The sequence below is a fragment of the Penicillium samsonianum genome (genome assembly GCF_028829775.1).
Source record: "Penicillium samsonianum strain IBT 33392 chromosome Unknown utg000010l_segment0_segment0, whole genome shotgun sequence".
In the NCBI taxonomy this organism is placed as follows: Eukaryota; Fungi; Ascomycota; class Eurotiomycetes; order Eurotiales; family Aspergillaceae; genus Penicillium; species Penicillium samsonianum.
Window position 1 is genome coordinate 111,734 of NW_026643268.1, and position 18,127 is coordinate 129,860.

The 18,127-nt window shown below is 47.4% G+C and overlaps 5 protein-coding genes across 5 annotated transcripts; 1 reads left to right on the forward strand and 4 right to left on the reverse strand.

The window, feature by feature from the left end:
• Window positions 1-1,258: 1,258 nt before the first annotated feature.
• Window positions 1,259-1,831, reverse strand: N7471_013684 (GNAT family N-acetyltransferase; the record flags this gene model as incomplete). Its single annotated transcript, XM_057286402.1, has 1 exon — window positions 1,259-1,831. One exon carries the CDS (start codon window positions 1,829-1,831, stop codon window positions 1,259-1,261), a length of 573 nt encoding a protein of 190 aa, XP_057128881.1.
• A 2,384-nt stretch (window positions 1,832-4,215) lies between these two features.
• N7471_013685 (major facilitator superfamily domain-containing protein) lies at window positions 4,216-5,956 on the reverse strand (the record flags this gene model as incomplete). Its single annotated transcript, XM_057286403.1, has 3 exons — window positions 4,216-5,168; window positions 5,238-5,391; window positions 5,450-5,956. 3 exons carry the CDS (start codon window positions 5,954-5,956, stop codon window positions 4,216-4,218), a joined length of 1,614 nt encoding a protein of 537 aa, XP_057128882.1.
• Window positions 5,957-10,418: 4,462 nt separating this feature from the next.
• Window positions 10,419-10,664, reverse strand: N7471_013686 (uncharacterized protein; the record flags this gene model as incomplete). Its single annotated transcript, XM_057286404.1, has 1 exon — window positions 10,419-10,664. One exon carries the CDS (start codon window positions 10,662-10,664, stop codon window positions 10,419-10,421), a length of 246 nt encoding a protein of 81 aa, XP_057128883.1.
• Window positions 10,665-12,745: 2,081 nt separating this feature from the next.
• Window positions 12,746-14,194, reverse strand: N7471_013687 (glycoside hydrolase family 71 protein; the record flags this gene model as incomplete). The annotated part of the gene is made up of 2 exons (XM_057286405.1): window positions 12,746-14,131; window positions 14,192-14,194. 2 exons carry the CDS (start codon window positions 14,192-14,194, stop codon window positions 12,746-12,748), a joined length of 1,389 nt encoding a protein of 462 aa, XP_057128884.1.
• A 2,000-nt stretch (window positions 14,195-16,194) lies between these two features.
• Window positions 16,195-17,220, forward strand: N7471_013688 (uncharacterized protein; the record flags this gene model as incomplete). Its single annotated transcript, XM_057286406.1, has 1 exon — window positions 16,195-17,220. The coding sequence occupies one exon, from the start codon at window positions 16,195-16,197 to the stop codon at window positions 17,218-17,220; it is 1,026 nt and encodes a 341-aa protein (XP_057128885.1).
• Between the last annotated feature and the right edge of the window lie 907 nt (window positions 17,221-18,127).

Below are 18,127 nucleotides of genomic sequence, written 5' to 3' on the forward strand. Positions count from 1 at the left end.
TTGCGTTTGAGGTACCTGATAAGTTCTTCCCTTTGACCCTACTGGAATTTCCACTGTACTGACATCTATGGATACATCGTGGACCAGCAAGCTAGAAAGTTCTTGTGAGAGATTCCCACCAGGTCCACTATGCCACCCATACCAGCCGATCAAAAAACAAGATTAGGGTTACTGTAGCTGGTCAAAGTATCTATGCGAACATCTCTCTCCACCATAGCAGCAGATTCACTGTCCGGCCCCTGCATATACGTATCCCTGATGTAAAAGAGCAGTTTTTATGCAGGTATGTAAATCTAAGCAAGGTACTGTCCAAATTCAACTGACTTCAAAGATGATGCGAAACAACCTGATCCGTGCATTCCGTCCAATATACACCAGCGCAACAACCACGGAGCCCTTTCCCGTGTCTTCTTCTCTTGACCTTTAGGACATGTGAGTTATAAAATACCTCTCTGATCTATAAGCTAATGATGGACAGAAAACCGTTGACAGCGCACTAGAGTGAGTCCGAACCAGCGACCCCGCTAGTGCTCCGCGCAAAGCCATGGCTTACACACCATTTCTGGTCCTGCCGCTTCAACCCATGCAACCTGTCCTATGTGAGATATTGCAAATCAATGCTGCGGGCCAACAGCAGGACGCATAAGCTCGAGACGTTCGCTGTCCATGATAAGGTGAGTGGAATATCGCGCCTCCTGCTGCGCCGGGTCCGATGATTAGTGCCAAACCTGTGCCCCAGACACCAACTGTTGTAGTTCAGAGGTATAATATTATTGATTTATCCAGCGGGAAACATGAGGCTATATATACACCACAAAGTCCAAGTTGATTGGAAATCAACTTGGTTCTTTGTATAGACACCTCGGGATTTATTCCGATGGTGCGGCTTGGTTCCTGATCTGCACCAGCCCCATATCACAACAGAACATCGTCCTTGACCTCCTTGGGAAGGGATCGAGAAGTTTCTCGCTCCCACTTCGACGTAAAGCTGGTGAAGTGATTACAAGCTGAATAATGAGACCGAATTCTTTTACACGATTTGATGTAAAACTCTGCGAAAAGTTTCAAAAGTTCAGGAGTCGGAACAGGCAGGTTAGGAATATTCGGGTCTGTGGACTCGTTACGGGAAATCCTCCATCTGCTGATAATTAGGAACCAAAATCGGTGAAATCCGAGTGAAACTTACAGTGCCCAATTGTTAACTGTACGGTTATATTTTTCTAGCGTAGCAGGCGCTAGCTCAGGGTGGCAGACAGTATTAGGTATGCTGCTTCTTCCACTCTTCCTTGGTAATCTCATACAACACTTCGCCATGCTCAGTACCAGGCAGCGGGTCCTCAAAGCTAAGATGAAACGTCTTTACATGTCTCATTCCACATTTCTCCATCACATGCCGACACCGCTCATTAATAAACATCGTGGTTCCAATAACCCGCTCCACCATTGGATTATCCGAAAATGCATACTCAAGAAGGAGACGAGTACCCTCGGTTGCAAGACCCATGCCCCAATATTGGCGACGGAGTCGGTAGCCTAATTCAAGCGTAGCAGGCATTTCCTGCTCAGGGCCTGCAAGAGAGAACCAGCCGAGAAATTCTCCTTTAGGGCTCTCGGCAATCCACCGGCCAAACTTAGGCCATCTGGTGTAGTAGTCAATGATGTCCTGAACTTCGAAATTGACTTCCTCCACTGAGGGTGGTTCATGGTCTAGATATGCCATTACACCTTCGTCGTTGTTTAGGCAACAGAGAAGCTGAAAATCATCTGGAATTAATCGGCGCAGGCAGATGCGGTTGGTGGACATCGACATTGGGTCTGGTGCAGCGGCCATTATCGGCAGAACTAACTGCGTTTCGGCATGAACGGTGAGTGTTGATGCACGTCGTGCCATGGACCAGATGGATTTAGAAAGGGCTTACTCGCATGGAATATATATCTTAAATCGCACTCCAAGTCTCACACAGTCAAAATTAACAAGATTTTTGGTTCTCACAGCCCTTATATGATTTTTCGCCATTGAACTGTCTCTGCAGTTGGTGGTCGGAGTCCTAAAAGCGTTAGTGTGGATCCTGTCACAACAGAACCGCTGCGGCACCACCGGTCGATAATATCAAAAATAGTTTCGGAGCAGCTGGTTTAGTACCGTCTTCATCTGACCGAATGAATTTAAAGCTCTACATCCGGATCACTACCCCTACCTCTCCGCCGAGCTAGGGTAGTGATTGGGAGCTAAAACGCCTTCCCCGAGAAAGAAGTAAGCGATTAACATTCCTTACCCAAACGTAGTGGGTGTGGAGAAATAGGGCATAAATTCTATAGATGTCGAGATAGCTGACGATTTTAGTTGAATTAATTTAATGGCGTTTTGGTTGAGATGAATACATTTAAATTCAATGGGTTGGATAGGGTGGACCACTCGCATGTGAAATACGTTAGGTGAGATTTCACTTTGGCAGGCCTGAATTTCCTTGGAGGTCAAGTTAACCCAATTTGGGGTGCTGCAGTCATGCTTCATTTTCAGTAGTCGAAGGGATTAGCAGGCAAATGGATGACAATAGCGTTACCCTCCGGCGTGCCCGAACTGCCAATCGATGCGCAGGAGCGATACAGTAGGGCCTTGACAAAATATATATTCACGTAAGACTCAAAACATTGCTTGAATAGAATTTCAAACAACCATTTTTCTAATCATACACTGAATTACCAAGCTGAATCCTCACTATAATAATTCTGATTTCGAGAGCTGAGTATAGCCAATATTTCACTCCAGAAAGTCCATCGGCTATTAACACCCATTATGAGCAAGCTGCATATGGATCTGTGGTCTCCCATGCATAGTTCTCACACTCCTACAGTTACCCCTCGTCAGACAAACAATTCTCATGCGGAGACTGGAGCTGGACTAGCTTTGCTCACCAATTCATTCATCCCTTTGAAACTGCGAGACTCTTCGCCGTTTGTTTGTTCCATGATATGGAGCTGGATTCACTTGAAGTGGGTTTAGGTTGGTCTGCAACTCCGAAGTCTTGCGTTCGTGTTGGCGATCAACGAAAGGAGATCGGTCCAGATTGCATGCTATGTGGTCGGGCCCACCCATGCTTGTGTCACGAGGTGACACCAGCTCAGATGGAAGGCCCTAGATCGTCAGCCGTTCATTGAGAGAGATCATTGCATATTACCTTGTGGAATGATCCAAAGCGGCAAAGACACACCACCGGCGCGCCTGGACAACAAATTGCTGACGGCACCCACACGACGCGGATACCATGGATCTCGGTACTATCTGGCACTTCAGCTTTCGATTTCTTTCACGCGCATGGGTGATAAAATGGCGAACTTACCTTCGTCCGAGTGGAGAAGCTCCGACCTGGCGATGAAATACTCCTCTGCATGGAGAACGCCTCGGTACTCTGCCCCACCCCTACCAAGCTTTTGAAACGATCCTGCCTTATTGTCTTCCCAAGTGACCAATAGGCCTCCCGAGTGGGGTCTGAGTTTGGTGCTATGTGGCAAAACTCCAAGCAGGCGTCAGATTTGACGCATGTATATAATCTCAGTCATCCGCAGCGTCGGGGATGCATTGAAGATCGAAGAAATGGACAAATACAAGAGCTCCTCTACGACGTGAGTGCAGAAAAACGGCGCATTCTTGTCGGTTATGGCAGCAGGAAACCATTTCCGACACGATGCTTCCTGGTGCACCGCATCAAAGTCCAACCACACAGAGAACTAACTCCATACTTAGTAGCCCGAGTTGTGCGACTAGTGCTTAGAGGTGTGCTAAGGCTATAAACCGAGGGCAGGTTTCCCCTCCCGCCTTTTATTGCGTCCACAGCAAGCTACCCCTACTCAGGATCTTCCACCCAGGTCCTAGCCAAATCAGCCAAGGCATAGGTTTTCTTCCGTAGGTGTCTCATAAGTGGAAATTGTGCCAGTGACAGGATTCGAACCCGTAGCCTCTAAGTTTCAAGATAGGTCTCCAACTATCTATTCACCTAGAGACTTGCCTAGTGACGTACTTACTGTTACACCACTCTGTATTTGATTGCGAACCCGCCGAGGTCATGTCAAAGCAGAGAGTGGGGCCCTTTAACGGCCATTTTTCAGACAAATTATGTGTTGGATAATTTTACTTAATGTCAGACAGAGCATTGCAACCACACGCGCGCGATTTCACATATCCTTTCTATATCATTACATCTGCATATTCCAAGATCAGGGTTCAACACTGATCCTACTGACACGTCGGCCATTGTTCTGCTCTCTGTCTTCAGCAAGCGTCGCAGCGAACTTGCTTTTCGCACGAATTTTCGGTCCCTTCCAATAGAAGATATAAATGGGAGCCACGACAAGGCAGGAAAGACAAGCCAGGATGGTGCTTGCATACTGCACATGCCACTTGTTGCCAATATTTGTATACATGGGCGTCGCGTACATGGCTGAGATACCAGCGAGAAGATCACGAGCGAAAGCGTTACCACCAGTCGCGGAGGCGGAGTAGACACCATAGGAAGCGATCATGTAATCAACCGAGGAGAGGTAAATCGCGTAGTTGGCGACACCTACACACCCGGAGAAGATCATAGATCCGATCCAATGGACATTGCGCGAGTCGCCGAAGGATGTCCAAGCAAAACCGAACAAACCGATGGGTTCAAGTGGTGCAAGAAACAGCAGCCACTTGAGACGGCGCTCGGGTGGAATAGCCGCGTCACCATATCTGAGACGAAGCTTTTGGTCACGGAAGAACCAGGGGAAGTAGCTGAAGTAGGCAATAAAGTAGGCAGCGTTGATTGGTATGATCGCCCACGCCTGTGCGAGAGTACCGAATCCCCATCCCTGCTCGTAAACAATGGCAAAGCTTTCGAGAAAGGTGAAGATCAGAGCATCGGAAAAACCAGACAGAAGGGACAAGCAAAGGACAATAGGCTCGCGCAGAAGCATGTAGAATGGTCGCATCCAGATCTTGCCGGCTTCTTTGAGGGAGACACGAGGAACCTTAAGCTCATTGGGTCCGTAGATATTCGTGTCTTCTCCCGACTTGCGGCGGCGCTTAGCTTCCATGTCCATGATGATGGTCGAACGACTTTCGGGCATGAAAAAGATGATGGCCTGGGTTACTCCTCCGAAGATGAGTTGAATCCAAAAGAACCATTTCCATTCAAGGACTAAGTATCAAACACATTTGTAAGCAAATGACAGCATACAGCTGTAGAAAGAAAAGCGTGTTTCCTTACAGCGCGCAATTGGTCCACCAATCACACCACCAATACTAGTACCAATACAAGAGGATAAGACAATAAATGCAAGAGGGAACTGCTGTGTCTCGGACTCGTAGATATCGGCGATAAGACCGAGAGTGACACTGCCACCAGCAGTAGAGATACCACCCTACGTTACATTAGTTTAGCAAGTTGTCAAACGCTAGCTTGCTGTGGGGAAGACCAACCAATGCACGGGCGACTACAAGAGAACCCCAGTTGGGGGCAAGGGCTGCTGGAAGTTGCCAAATGTTGATAAGGAACATGGAGAGCTGGAGGATAGGCCAGCGACCGAATTCTTCAGACCAAGGAGCCCACAGCTCGCAACCGATGGAATAGGTAACTAGATAGGCCATTTGGCCTGTCCGAGCGTGTTGCTCGCTAATGTTGAACGCCTTGGAGAGAGGCTTGACGGCAGCAGGGTAGACCGAGGTGTTGAAGTTCATAGAAACCTGCACAAACGCGACAGCGGCAAGATAGGACCATTTTTTCCATCGCGGCCACGAGTAGCCCAGGACCTCGTAGCAATCTGCTTCCTTCAGCTCGCGCTTTCCATCCGAGCGCTCGCTTTGCTTTCCTGCGAGCTCGTTGGAAATGTCGACAGGCGCGCTAGATTCACCGTCCGTGCCATTTACAGATGACGGTCTGCTCTCACTGTGGGCAGCTTGAATTTCTTGTTGCTCGGGAAGGGACATTCTGGCATGCGGAGGAGTGGGGCTGACAAGAGGCCGAGTGCAAAAGAAAGATATTGTGGGCCTTCCCCAGATGTAATATCCCTACCATTGTGCGGGGCTTAATCAACCATGGTACCCACAAACCGATATTTGGAGTGGGAACCGCTATTTCAGCCGAAACTCGATGACGTCGATGACGTGGTTGACCGTTTTTATCTTAGTTACTGTTGATTGACGTTGAAACCGTTCTAGTGATATTAAGATCCAGCGCAAGTTCCTAGAGTATTTTCATAGGTTTGAAATTTACTGGTACACTTGAATGTCGTCAGCGCGTTGTGCATTGGCGTCAGACACGGCCGTAGGTCCAGTTTCAAGCCAACCTTCGCTACCTATATAAGAGAGAGCATTTCTCGCCACGATCCTTCATTTGAAGTGATCGCCATTTAGACAAAACGAGCTCACGTCTCCACGTAAAGCATCACTGGGGACTCATACCAGTATCAAAAGTGCGAGGGTCTAGAACTGAATATCGAATTATGGGTTTTACATTACTAGCTTACTCGAATTTTACAGCACCCACTGGCTTACTGAAGGAAGTCTGCTTCCTGAGACATCTACATGCTTATTAAGGACGTTCAAACATTGGTTAGACATGGTCAAGGCATAATCAAATAGACCCTTGAGCTACATAAGTGGGCGTCGTACCAGAATTGAAGAGGAAAATACAAATTCTGTCCATCTTCTCTTGTCGATTCATTTGGCACCAACATTTCCTACCTAAGATGGCCGCGAAAGAGGAAAATGAGCTTTTCGAAATCATATCCTTGTACAGTGAGCCCAATGAATCTGAAACGCAAGTTTCAACCTCTGAGCCATCAGAGGATGATATCTCGGAAACAAGTGAAGACCGCGAATTCGTAGTGTCGGATGGAGATCAATCACCCTATTCGAACAGATCATCTGGGTCTCTCAACTACAGCCAGCACTGCCACCACATGCATGACAATGACTCTTCTGATCTTGTATGTTGCATGGGGATATCGTTTCTAATGAATGAGCTGACATCCTCAGATTGGCCAGAAAATACCGATAAGTAAAATTGCCAAACGCGTTATCCTCCAGAATGATAGTTCTGTTGTACCATATTTGGTCCTATGGCGGTCCTGGGAGCAGGAAAGGCCACATATGAGTGGTATGGCCGAGGAGACTTGATTTTTACTTAGTACTGAAGCTGTGCGTATCTCCAATTTTCCAGCTAGTAAGCTGTCTCTATATTGATGCATGCGAAGCAATGTCATCGCTTTTAACCGAAAAGTCTCGTGGTTTTAGTATTTCTACCAACCATATTTGGCCTTGTCCCCATACGCTGGAGATAATACGCACCTCAATCGATAGGCTTTCTGTGTCATGTCTCCAAAGTGCGATCTGAGTAGGTTTTTTCTTGTTGATTGCATGCGTCTGATTCCGCCCCGTAGCGAAAGGATAGGCTAGTGCCCAACACCTATATCCTCCATCCGCTCAAAACAACCACACTTATCCGCAAGAAAGTTATAGAGCCTAGGAGATCCAACCATAAGTTGAGTGTGGAAGCATCTCACTGAAGCAGTCCAGTTTTGTAACTTTCCGTTCCAGCCATAGTCAGAAATTGACCCGCTTAATGACCAAACTAAAGATTCAAATATATTGGTTAGGAGTAGACCTCGCCAAAGCCCATATGACCCATCGATGGACATGTCCAAACCCGCCCATGGACCGGTTTGGACACTCCTCTGGTGTCCAGTGGGCGGGTCGAGGGGCACCCAGTCCGCCCACCTGGACGCCCTGGACAGTCCAATGGGTCAAAAGTGGGGACACTGTAATATGCATAGAGTTATGTAGAATTTGCTGTATTCAATCGTATCTAGGTTACGCCTGTAGATAAATTCTTGTAGCAGCCATTGTATTTGTGTGCATATTCCTTTGCCTATTCTAGATTATGGAAATGTCTCATAATATACATCATACCCCCTTAGACGTTTAGAAGGTCTACAGACCCTCCCTGTTGAGCGCTTTAGGGAGTGATCCCTTGGTAAGGGGTGCTCACCATCATCATCATCACCCGATTCTCTGGTGGTTTCTAAAACCTCTTCTCCATCGCTAGAAGAACCCTGTAAGGGATCCATATGCTCCCGGCCAGAGGTAAGCTAAATTGCCACATCGGCATTGATTTCAGCCTCCCTAGAATCAATCTGTGAATCCGCCTCATCATCACTGATAGGATCAAGGTTTTCTTGGGGATTCTGGGCATCTTTCTCTTCGTCCGCGGTCTCTCTCTCCTCCCTCGAGAAGGATTGCCTAAAGGTTTCTTGCTCCTCCTCCCCGAGGTCAAACTTAGTTGCACACATATACATCACCAGGTCCTGTATCGTGGTAGGCTTCAGTGACCCTCGACGATAATGACAGATATCCCGAGCAGAGTTAAACAGTCGACTCAACGCCCGCACCTGTTGCTGGGATAGAAAGAACATCTCGTGCAACACTTGCGAGCATCGGAAATTCATGCTGATGGCCTTTCCGGAAGGAACATGGGTCAATTGGAGTAGTGCCTAGATGATCTAGTTTAGCCATATTCACTATAGAAACAAACCGAGTTAAGACATACCACTCTCAAGATACTTTTCAACCTCATTACTGTGGCGAGGTACTGGTTTTCGGTTCGGACCGACCTGCGCGATGAGTGCTGCAAGCTTTGAGCCCTGGTCCAATGGTGTCTGGTTAATTGAGAATGCTTGGCTATTGGATAGCCGCTCTTGATAGGGTCGAACATAGACTTTAAGACTTTGTCGATATCTCTCACGCGATGCGAAATTATTCTCTGCCCATTCGCAACGCGAAAATAATTGCAGTTTATGCTGTGGTGCAAGTATTGTATCGATCGCGTAAAGATCACCATGGGCTTTAGTAGTGCTACCATAATAAGCTGCAAGTTTTTCCTTTCCTGCCTGAATTGCACAAAGCATTGATTGCTTCCAATGGACCCTCCTTTGTTGAAGTTGTATCGATTTTTCAAGATGTTCAAAAAGAGTGTGGTAAATCTCGAAAACGATATGAACAGTCACTTCCTTGGTTTGGCAGAGAATAGTGGTAAATTGGAAAAAAGGTTGGGTCAAACATAGCAGGTAGTCAATTTGTCGCCATTCTTCCCGATCTAACGTGAACTGCGTATTCTGATTTTCAGAGCAGTATCTGTTGAACACTAGCTGTAATCTCTTTGCACGTCGAAGCATAAGAAAAGTGGAATTCCAGCGGGTTTTGACATCCTGAATTGGTAAAAGCTTTGAGCCTTCAATCTGGAGACTTCGAAATGTATCACGACGCTGAGGGCTAGCGTTGATAAAAACCGCTAGGCCACGAACCTAATAAATTTAATAGTGTTAAAACTTGTGAGACATTTCGCTTCTAACCTTGCTAAGGGTACAAATTATACCCTTCCTTTGACTAGCACGAAGTGATTGGGACTGGTTTTCAGACCATTCTCTCTGTGTAGCCTCATTGACTGGTTCGAGCCTCATATAACCGAGAAGGCTCTTGAGACTCAGTTGAATAACATGGGCAATACATGGAACTCAGATGATCGGTGTTATATTGCTGAGATTAAGCGTCTCCAATTGCTCATGCACTCTTCCTACAATGTTTGATTATTTCAAACGTTATGTGTTGTCACAGCCAACACCCGTTCAACCAATTCATATCGCTGAAGAACCTCAAAAAGAACGGTACCAAGATTAACGCCAGTGTGGGATCCATGAAGTGGTTCAAACCCGAGGAGAAGCTCACGGTATTTCCATTTATCATCAATAAAGTAGCCATTGATAGCCATAAATGCTTGTTGAAACGGAGAGGTCCAGCAGTCTAGTACAATAGACATCTTGGCCTCGGCGGGTAGCTTCTTAAGTACACTTTGGTGTCTTTCCTGAACAGTATCTCGAAGCCGGCGCTGGATTGTTTTTGCCGAAGGAAACTCAAGAGGCAAAGGGGACGACTGTGCTCGCTGGAGTAACTCTGGAATAATGGGTTTTCGATGATCAGGCAAGGGAGTCGTAGACCAGTAATAGCCGCGAGGATATCTTGCTGCCATAGTTCTTTTGTAAAAGACTCGCGTTTCTCGCGGGCTGGATAATCACTCGCCTGTTCATAAACGATAGACATTAATATCGAGGCAATCTACCTTTTATCTTCGAGTGTATTCCTGACCTGGCGGGCAAAAAGTTCTTGAAGAGAGCTATTTCCGGCAATCCGATTGTTGAGTCTCTGGCACTTCTCTCTTCTGAGATGTCTTGTCATTGGGGTAGTTCCATTCAACCTGCGGCTTGGATGATCAAGGAGCTGACCGCATTTTTGGCATACTATCTTTGGGTCCCCAGTCACAGTATGAGCTACCTGTTTAAAGCTATTCCACGCCTCTGAATGACTTCGAGATCGATCCCAGAAGCTCTTATTCCTTTCACGAAGCTCGTTTCCGTGGATAGTCTGAAGCCACCAGAAGATAAAAATCCTCCTTGCTCATTTCGGAGTAAACAATCCAGTCGTTTCCGAATCGCTCAAGGGAGGAAGAGATCATAGGGTGTACTAGTTCGGAGGCTGGGGTTGATTCAATGGTTTGCTGACTGGACTGTAGGTCGGAGATAAAGAGGTCTTGACCGTAGCTACCGTGGAAAGACGACGAGGAGAGGTCAGTATCTTGAGACATGATCCAAGAGTATGGGATCTTTAGGGAAAATAAAAGAGGAAAGTCTCCCTGAAACTCATGGATTAGGGTTATTCGCCTCTTATGACCGTTTGTCTACCTGAAATGATAAGATCTGATAGATCGCGCATGAACGCTATGGCCTCCAACTTCTATGAATTGCGATTGGATATGGTGGTGGAGACATGCATATTTAGTGTGGGCGGACTTTGGACTGTCCAGAGTCCGCCCAAATACCCTGAAAATTTGCTTGAAGGACATGCCCCCCTTCTACATTATTATTTTATAAAGGACAGTTTGGGCGTCTCATCAAGTCACGTGGTACTGCTATTCCATGTTTTCTAGTCTTTATTCTCCATGAATAAACGATATTATCAACCTCTGGTTCATATTAATGGTAGATATAACTAGTTTGATTAATGGACTAGATGTGTAGTCAGTTTTCCTTAGGTATTTAACTGCAACCAGCAATCACTAAATATTGGTAGGAACTAGGAATGAACTGAATATGAGGTGCACCCACAAGATATATATTTCTCTCACTAAAATAGCTTTAAGTTACAGGAAACTGTATACACACCAAATAGTCGCAAATAAGAGAGAAGATCAGTGTTCCGTATAAATTGAATCAGAATACATGAGAATTTCAACAAATTTAGATGATCGAAGAACAACTGCTACGTCAAAAGGATTGTAGTGACTATGACTAGTGTAAATAACCGTTTTTTATTTTGCTGAATCATCAGGTTATGTGGGAGATTTATGCATTTGTGGGCGGCTTTGGACACTTTGGACACTTTGGACAGTCCATGGGCGGACTTAGACACCATGAGGATGTCCATGGACGGGTTTTGGCGAGGTCTAACTCTACCCCAGTCGAAGACTCCACCCCAGGCGGACAAAACCGGCACCCGAACGTGTTGTGATATATGGCTGGTGCAGATCAGGAACCAAGCCGAATCATCGGAAATAATTCCTTCACAATCTATACGAAGAACCAAGTTGATTTACAATCAACTTGGACCTCACATTGTATATATAAGCTCCTGAATCCCCTCAGAAATAAGAATAATCAATTATTCCTCTGAAATACAACAGAACGCTATATTCTCGCTCTCTAACAACCCACGTGCTCTCTATCGCCTCCTTTCCGCTCAACATAAGCTGCCGCCGCGGTAGTATGTTTACATCAAAGGGCTGAAGGAGAAAGGCAACGACCCTAAAGATTACGAAATGGATTTCAATTTCAAGCTCGACTTGACACCCACACTGCATCCATCCATCCATCCTGTACCTCAACCAGACAATGGCGGTGAGTGGTTCACCGCCGATACAAAAAGCTTCAAGCTAAGAGGGTGGAAGCGTATTAGTGAGGATAACCGTGGTGTTTCCCAAGAAAGGTTGATTCGGACGAAACCAATTTGCCTTTAATTGGATTATATCGCAGTGACTGCGATATTTGAGCGCTACGACGCGCCGTGCGGCTTTGTCTAGCATCAACGCGACACAAACTTGTAACCCTGCACAATGTCGCGATTGCCTCGCATCCTGTGGATTGTATGGAACAACTTCTTTCTTTTTACTTTCTTGTGTCTATTTTTCTTTCTATCTTTATCTCCAATATATATGGGGTTCAGTTCCAAATTTCCGGAGTTCATATGTCTTCTTTTTGTCTTCGGCCTGTTTATCTGATGCATGGATGTGTAATTGAGTGACCGGTATCAGCTGAAATGATTCTTTTGTCAGGCTTGGGATGAGTCTTGCTTAGATTTGGACCTTAGATGAGTAGTCTGGTATAGAACAAGCATTCGCACACTGCAGCTTCACCTCAGATCATAGCCAATTTTGTTTTTTGGTTTATCTTATATAGATCTGGTCTAACGCCACATCCCTAACAATAACGAACCGCCAGCTTTGATATACCTATCGATATAGCACCCAAATCCAAGAGTTTAACATTACTCTCTGTCAGATCTTGCGCGTCGTCAATCGATAATCCAGGATGAACCACAGCCCAAAGTGGTGATGTCGCTCGCGCCAAAACGAGAATCAGTATGTGTATCAAGCAATGATATCTGCGGGGTCTACGTTAGGCTCGCAGACACCATACTTGCAACCAATGTCACATAAAACAGCGTAAATGTAACTCTCGACAAAGCAAGAATAGCCGGAGCAGCAGAATTCGAAGATGTAGCCGTGGGCTTCGCAGAGGTAGTCGTAGTCTTCTCCTTGCTGTTCGCAAGATCAGAACCAACCCAAGCATTCCAGTTCTGAATATCATCTGGACAAGATTCCGAGATGGATGCACCTCGCATTTCCGCAATCTTGTTCCCTCGCCGCGATATCGTCACTACCACCTGCCCGGTATTGCCATCGAATGGCACACTGCCGTGGTAAAGTCCAATCTGACCAGACGGTGTACTCTTCCACTTCCCGTCTTGCACAACGCCGCCAATGTCGACCGCTACATCCACTGCGATCGCGGAATGCAGCAGTGCAGAGTAGAACACTTCGTCTCGCAGGATATCCGTCGGTGGAACGACCTTCTGCCCCTGTGTCACCGAGTTGCCCATGGTGCCGCCATTCTTGCATGCCTTGCCAGGCATCTGTCGGAACCAAGCAGTAACACCCTCGTCTTGTATGCTTGTTTTGCCGGTCTTATACAGGCCAATGACGAAGGGCAGGAAGCTCCGCCATCCATCGTGCGGATAATTAGCGGCGTAGTTGTAGCTCGCATTGCCGATCTCGAAGGTTGCATATGCATCATCATGCAGCGGTCCGATATAATGCGACTCGCCGTAGTCGTTCCATGAGATTATCTCCACGAACTCGGGCTTCAGTGACAGAACTTGCTCCCACCGGTCGTACCAGAGGCTATCGCCGTTCCAGACCCAGTTCTTGCCGTAGGCTGGTAGGTTGGTGTAGAACCATGGTGAGACGGGCATCATGTACGGCAGGTCGCCGGCGTCTTTGAGCCATTGCATGTATGTCGAGTCGACGTATGTATTTATTGATTCGGAGCCTTCCGGCCATGCTGCCCAGGAAAATAGCCCGTCTGGGACTCCTGGAGCAACTGCTAACGCTTCCTTGGCTCCTAGGGCCGACCAACTTGGTACGAAGAAACAGTCTGCGAAATTCTTGATTGTAGACCAATCGGTGGCGTTTGATGAACCCTCGAAGGTGGAGACGAAGGGCTTGCCTCTGTATTGGTAGTATGCTGGATTGTCTCTGTATTCGTTGATGACGGCTATCACGTCGCCCTCGGGCCAGGCACCGTTTCCTACATATTCGAAGGAGAAGAAGAGTTTGAAGTCCAGTGTGCGTGCGGCTTTGAAGGCGTTTTCTAGGGAGCGGTTGTTTGTTGGATAATTATACGCGAGATTGAGCGCAAATGCGTCCAGATGGGCCTTTTGAGCCTCGGCAATGTTTAACTCCCAGTCGTAAAGGGTGAAATTCTCCGAGTTGTATACCTGGATACTGTATGTCAGTGGGCGCAGTCTGGATGGAGAGATGGAGATTTGAAACAATACCATGAAGTGTGCAAATACGGCCGTGGCCTGGACTCGGTGAAATATATTCCATAATATCAGGAAAAGAAGTGTTGTGGGCCTCATAGCAATTGACTTTCTGAATTCGACTATAGAGGTAAGTCATGCGAGGAGATCAAATATCATGAAATCCAAGGTAAATCAAGGGTGGCTCTTGTATGAATATGTACTAAGCTAGGCACCACACAGGGCTTGAGGTTAAGCGTTTACTTGGGCTAGGAGAATCTGTCTGGGCCAGAGCAAGATTTTTAAGAGAGTGGGTATATCGATGGTACCACTGTCTCAAGCGCCACCTAACGACCAAAGTCCAAGATCTTAGGTGAGCACAAGTATAGGCACCTGGGTGGATCATAATAGAAAACCTGACCAACTGAAGATGACTATGTATGCCCTAGCTTTATATTTAGTACAGAAGTAAAAACTGTACCTGATATGACGTTCTGCACTTTAGCAAGGTCTTGGGTCGATCTGGTTACCTGGCGTTGCAATTATGGTTCGCCCACTGTTCGACTATTGATAACTTTGGTTTTATCCACAGAGTCCGACGAAAATTTCATACCTTCTCTTGGCCGAGCCCTCTTTCTTCCATGCCTTTTAGCTAGATCGGATAGCCATTACACGCTGATCGTTGAAGCTAATCAATACATCGCCTTTTATCTGGACCTAGCTGACAGAAATCTGGCGGTACGAAAATGTATGGTATGGCTCAATGATATGTATGACTCTAACTAAAATGACAAAACCCGCCATTTCAACAATATGTGCGGACATCGATGACTAGTAAGTAAGTAATATCGGAACGTGGTCGTTACAGTACGGACTAGTACGGGCATAGCCAATTGAGTACTTGAGAGTGTGATTTTTATATACTATAGAAAGTGCAGAATAAATAGGGGATGAGCTTAGTAAGGTCGTTGAGCGCCTTAGGATCATCAGGCAGATGGGGGGTGCTGAATATTCCTCGGGCGCACTAGTAAAGTTGCGACCCTCTTTTGTCGACATTATGCTAAAACGAAACAACTTGGGTATGTTCTGGGTTGGGTTCTGGGCTTAATGAGGGTGTTCCGGAACTGGGTTTTGGGCTCAAGGGGGGTATTCCGGGTTGGGTTTTGCCGAGGTCTAGGTGTGGAGAACAGGGCTTCCCGTCCGCTCAACTGTACTTAAGCCGATAATCATGCAGTCAGCTTGCCCTTCCCCTTCAAAATGCGAGGAAAGTCTACTAGCGTGGGTGTGGGTACATAATTGGGGGTGAATGTGTCGGGATTAAGCGTGAGTAGTCACACCCAGGGTGTCAGTCCCCGTCACCTAGGGTGACTTAAACCCTCGCCTCGTCCCGCTTCCCAGGTACGATTTTTTGATTCCTAAGAATGACCCGGAAAGTTATCACGTATGGCCCTTCACCTTTTACCTTCACGTTCATCTCTACCAAGTTCATACTATGTTGCAGGTGATACCAGCCGGATATAGACTGCCAAAGGGCCTCGCTTGTTTCCCGGTGGGTCAACCCACTATGATGGGTTCACCCTCTGGGCAATCTTGCGAGACCCTGCGTTTCTATTTCTATCCGAGCTAGAAAATTTCGATTGGCGGAGGGCGGCGGGTCAGGCCTTCGCAATCCTGATCTAGTCAATTAGCGATCTAGCTTAGATAATTCCACTGCTGGGGCGGGACACATGCAATTCGCTAGATATACCGGAGAAACATGTCTCAGCATTTCCTTGGGTTCACACCAGAGCAAGACATTTTCCATAGCCTGCTATCCATAGTCAGACATGACACGAGCTTGTGGAGGATGTTTATGTAAGTGGATAAAAATAAGTTAGAATTGTACCATCTATAAACAAGGGCAATCGCACCCATACTTATTTTCAATTGCAATTTGATTTGTATGCGAACTCTGAATATTCACCGTGACCAAGTACACCGCCCTCATGGTTCGTGTGAACATACTTTTGGCCTTGGCCATTACTTCTTTTAGTGCCACCATGGCAGCGCCTGGGGCCTCCGTTTGTGACCTCAAGTACGATACCTGCCGTGGTGCCCCTGGTGCAAATCTGTCGACCTGCGCCTCTGAGAAGGCCGCGTGTGACGCTGCTGGATCGAGCTGCCAGGCCAAGTACGACACCTGCCGTGGTGCTCCTGGTGCAAACCTATCGACCTGCGCCTCTGACAAGGCCGCGTGTGACGCGGACCGCAGTGGCACCTCGACTACGACGCGAGCTGCGAAGCCAACCTCGGGGCCCGCGGGCGACTGCCAGGCCAAGTACGATACCTGCCGTGGTGCCCCTGGTGCAAATCTGTCGACCTGCGCCTCTGACAAGGCCGCGTGTGACGCGGACCGCAGCAGCACCTCGACTACGACGCGAGCTGCGAAGCCAACCCCAGGGCCCGCGGGCGACTGCCAGGCCAAGTACGATACCTGCCGTGGTGCCCCCGGTGCAAACCTGTCGACCTGCGCCTCTGACAAGGCCGCGTGTGACGCTGCTGGATCGAGCTGCCAGGCCAAGTACGACACCTGCCGTGGTGCTCCTGGTGCAAACCTATCGACCTGCGCCTCTGACAAGGCCGCGTGTGACGCGGACCGCAGTGGCACCTCGACTACGACGCGAGCTGCGAAGCCAACCTCGGGGCCCGCGGGCGACTGCCAGGCCAAGTACGATACCTGCCGTGGTGCCCCTGGTGCAAATCTGTCGACCTGCGCCTCTGACAAGGCTGCGTGTGACGCGAACTGCAGTAACACCTCTACTATGACGCAAGCTGCTAAGCCAACCCCAGGGCCCGCGGGCGACTGCCAGGCCAAGTACGATACCTGCCGTGGTGCTCCTGGTGCAAATCTGTCGACCTGCGCCTCTGATAAGGCTGCTTGCGACGCGAACAGAGGCAGCAGGTCCACGTCATCGGTTAAGCCTGCTTCAACGTCCCCTTCAGCTCCTCTCTTTACGGGTGCTGCAAGCCGGCTCTCAGGCAATATTGCTGTTGTAGGAGTCCTGGTTCTCGGCCTCGCCATTTAATTCTATTAATTTGGTGAGATTTTAAACCAGCATATCAGCATATCAGCATACATCACCTACCATATGTTGTCACCCACTCCACTTTTTTCGAGTCCCCATGCAAAATATATATATCACTTTCATAGTATATAGCACCACCATTATATGGTCTATAATATTATAATTAAATTTGAAGCTTGCTTAATAATAGCACAATAAAAATTTCGCTTAATATTTTGTATAATAACCCCTAGCCTTCCGTACTGCCCTCAAACGTCTACCCATACTCAATATCAGCGCATCTATCTTCGACTGAGGTAATGCGTTCCATGCAACTACCAGGCATTTTTTAAAATAAAGCCAGTCTGCCTTCGATCTTCCCTGGTTAATAAGCTCTGGAAATAGCTCAAAGAGTTTTTGTTTTAACCAGCGCCAGACCGGTTCAATTGGGTTTAAATGGTGAGTACGCGGGCCAGTCTTCGACGTATACTCCGTGAGTTTCAAACCACTCTTTCGTGTCCTTCGCTAGATGAATCTTCGCGTTATCTTGCTGAAATATTATCCCAGGTGTGTAGAATGGTAGCAGACCTTTTTCGAGCGTTTCGATATACGATTTTGCAGTATAACCCCTCCCCGAAGGCGAGTCTTCGTCCCGTTCCATAATTATTAATTCTGTTCGACCTCCAAGCCAGATTCCAGCCCAAACCATTTGTGAAATATCTTTAACGTGAACCTTTGCATTCACAAGATCTTTTCGAAGGCCCTCCGAGGTCGTACGGAAGCACCATTGTGGTCCAAAGTTCGAGGTTCGTTGCACCGAACACTCGTCCGAAAAGATCCACAATTGGAAGCTTTGCCGCCGCCATTTTCTTGCGAATCTTAGCCGTTTCTTAGCAAGAGGAGGCTTAATTGGAATCTTCTGTCTCGA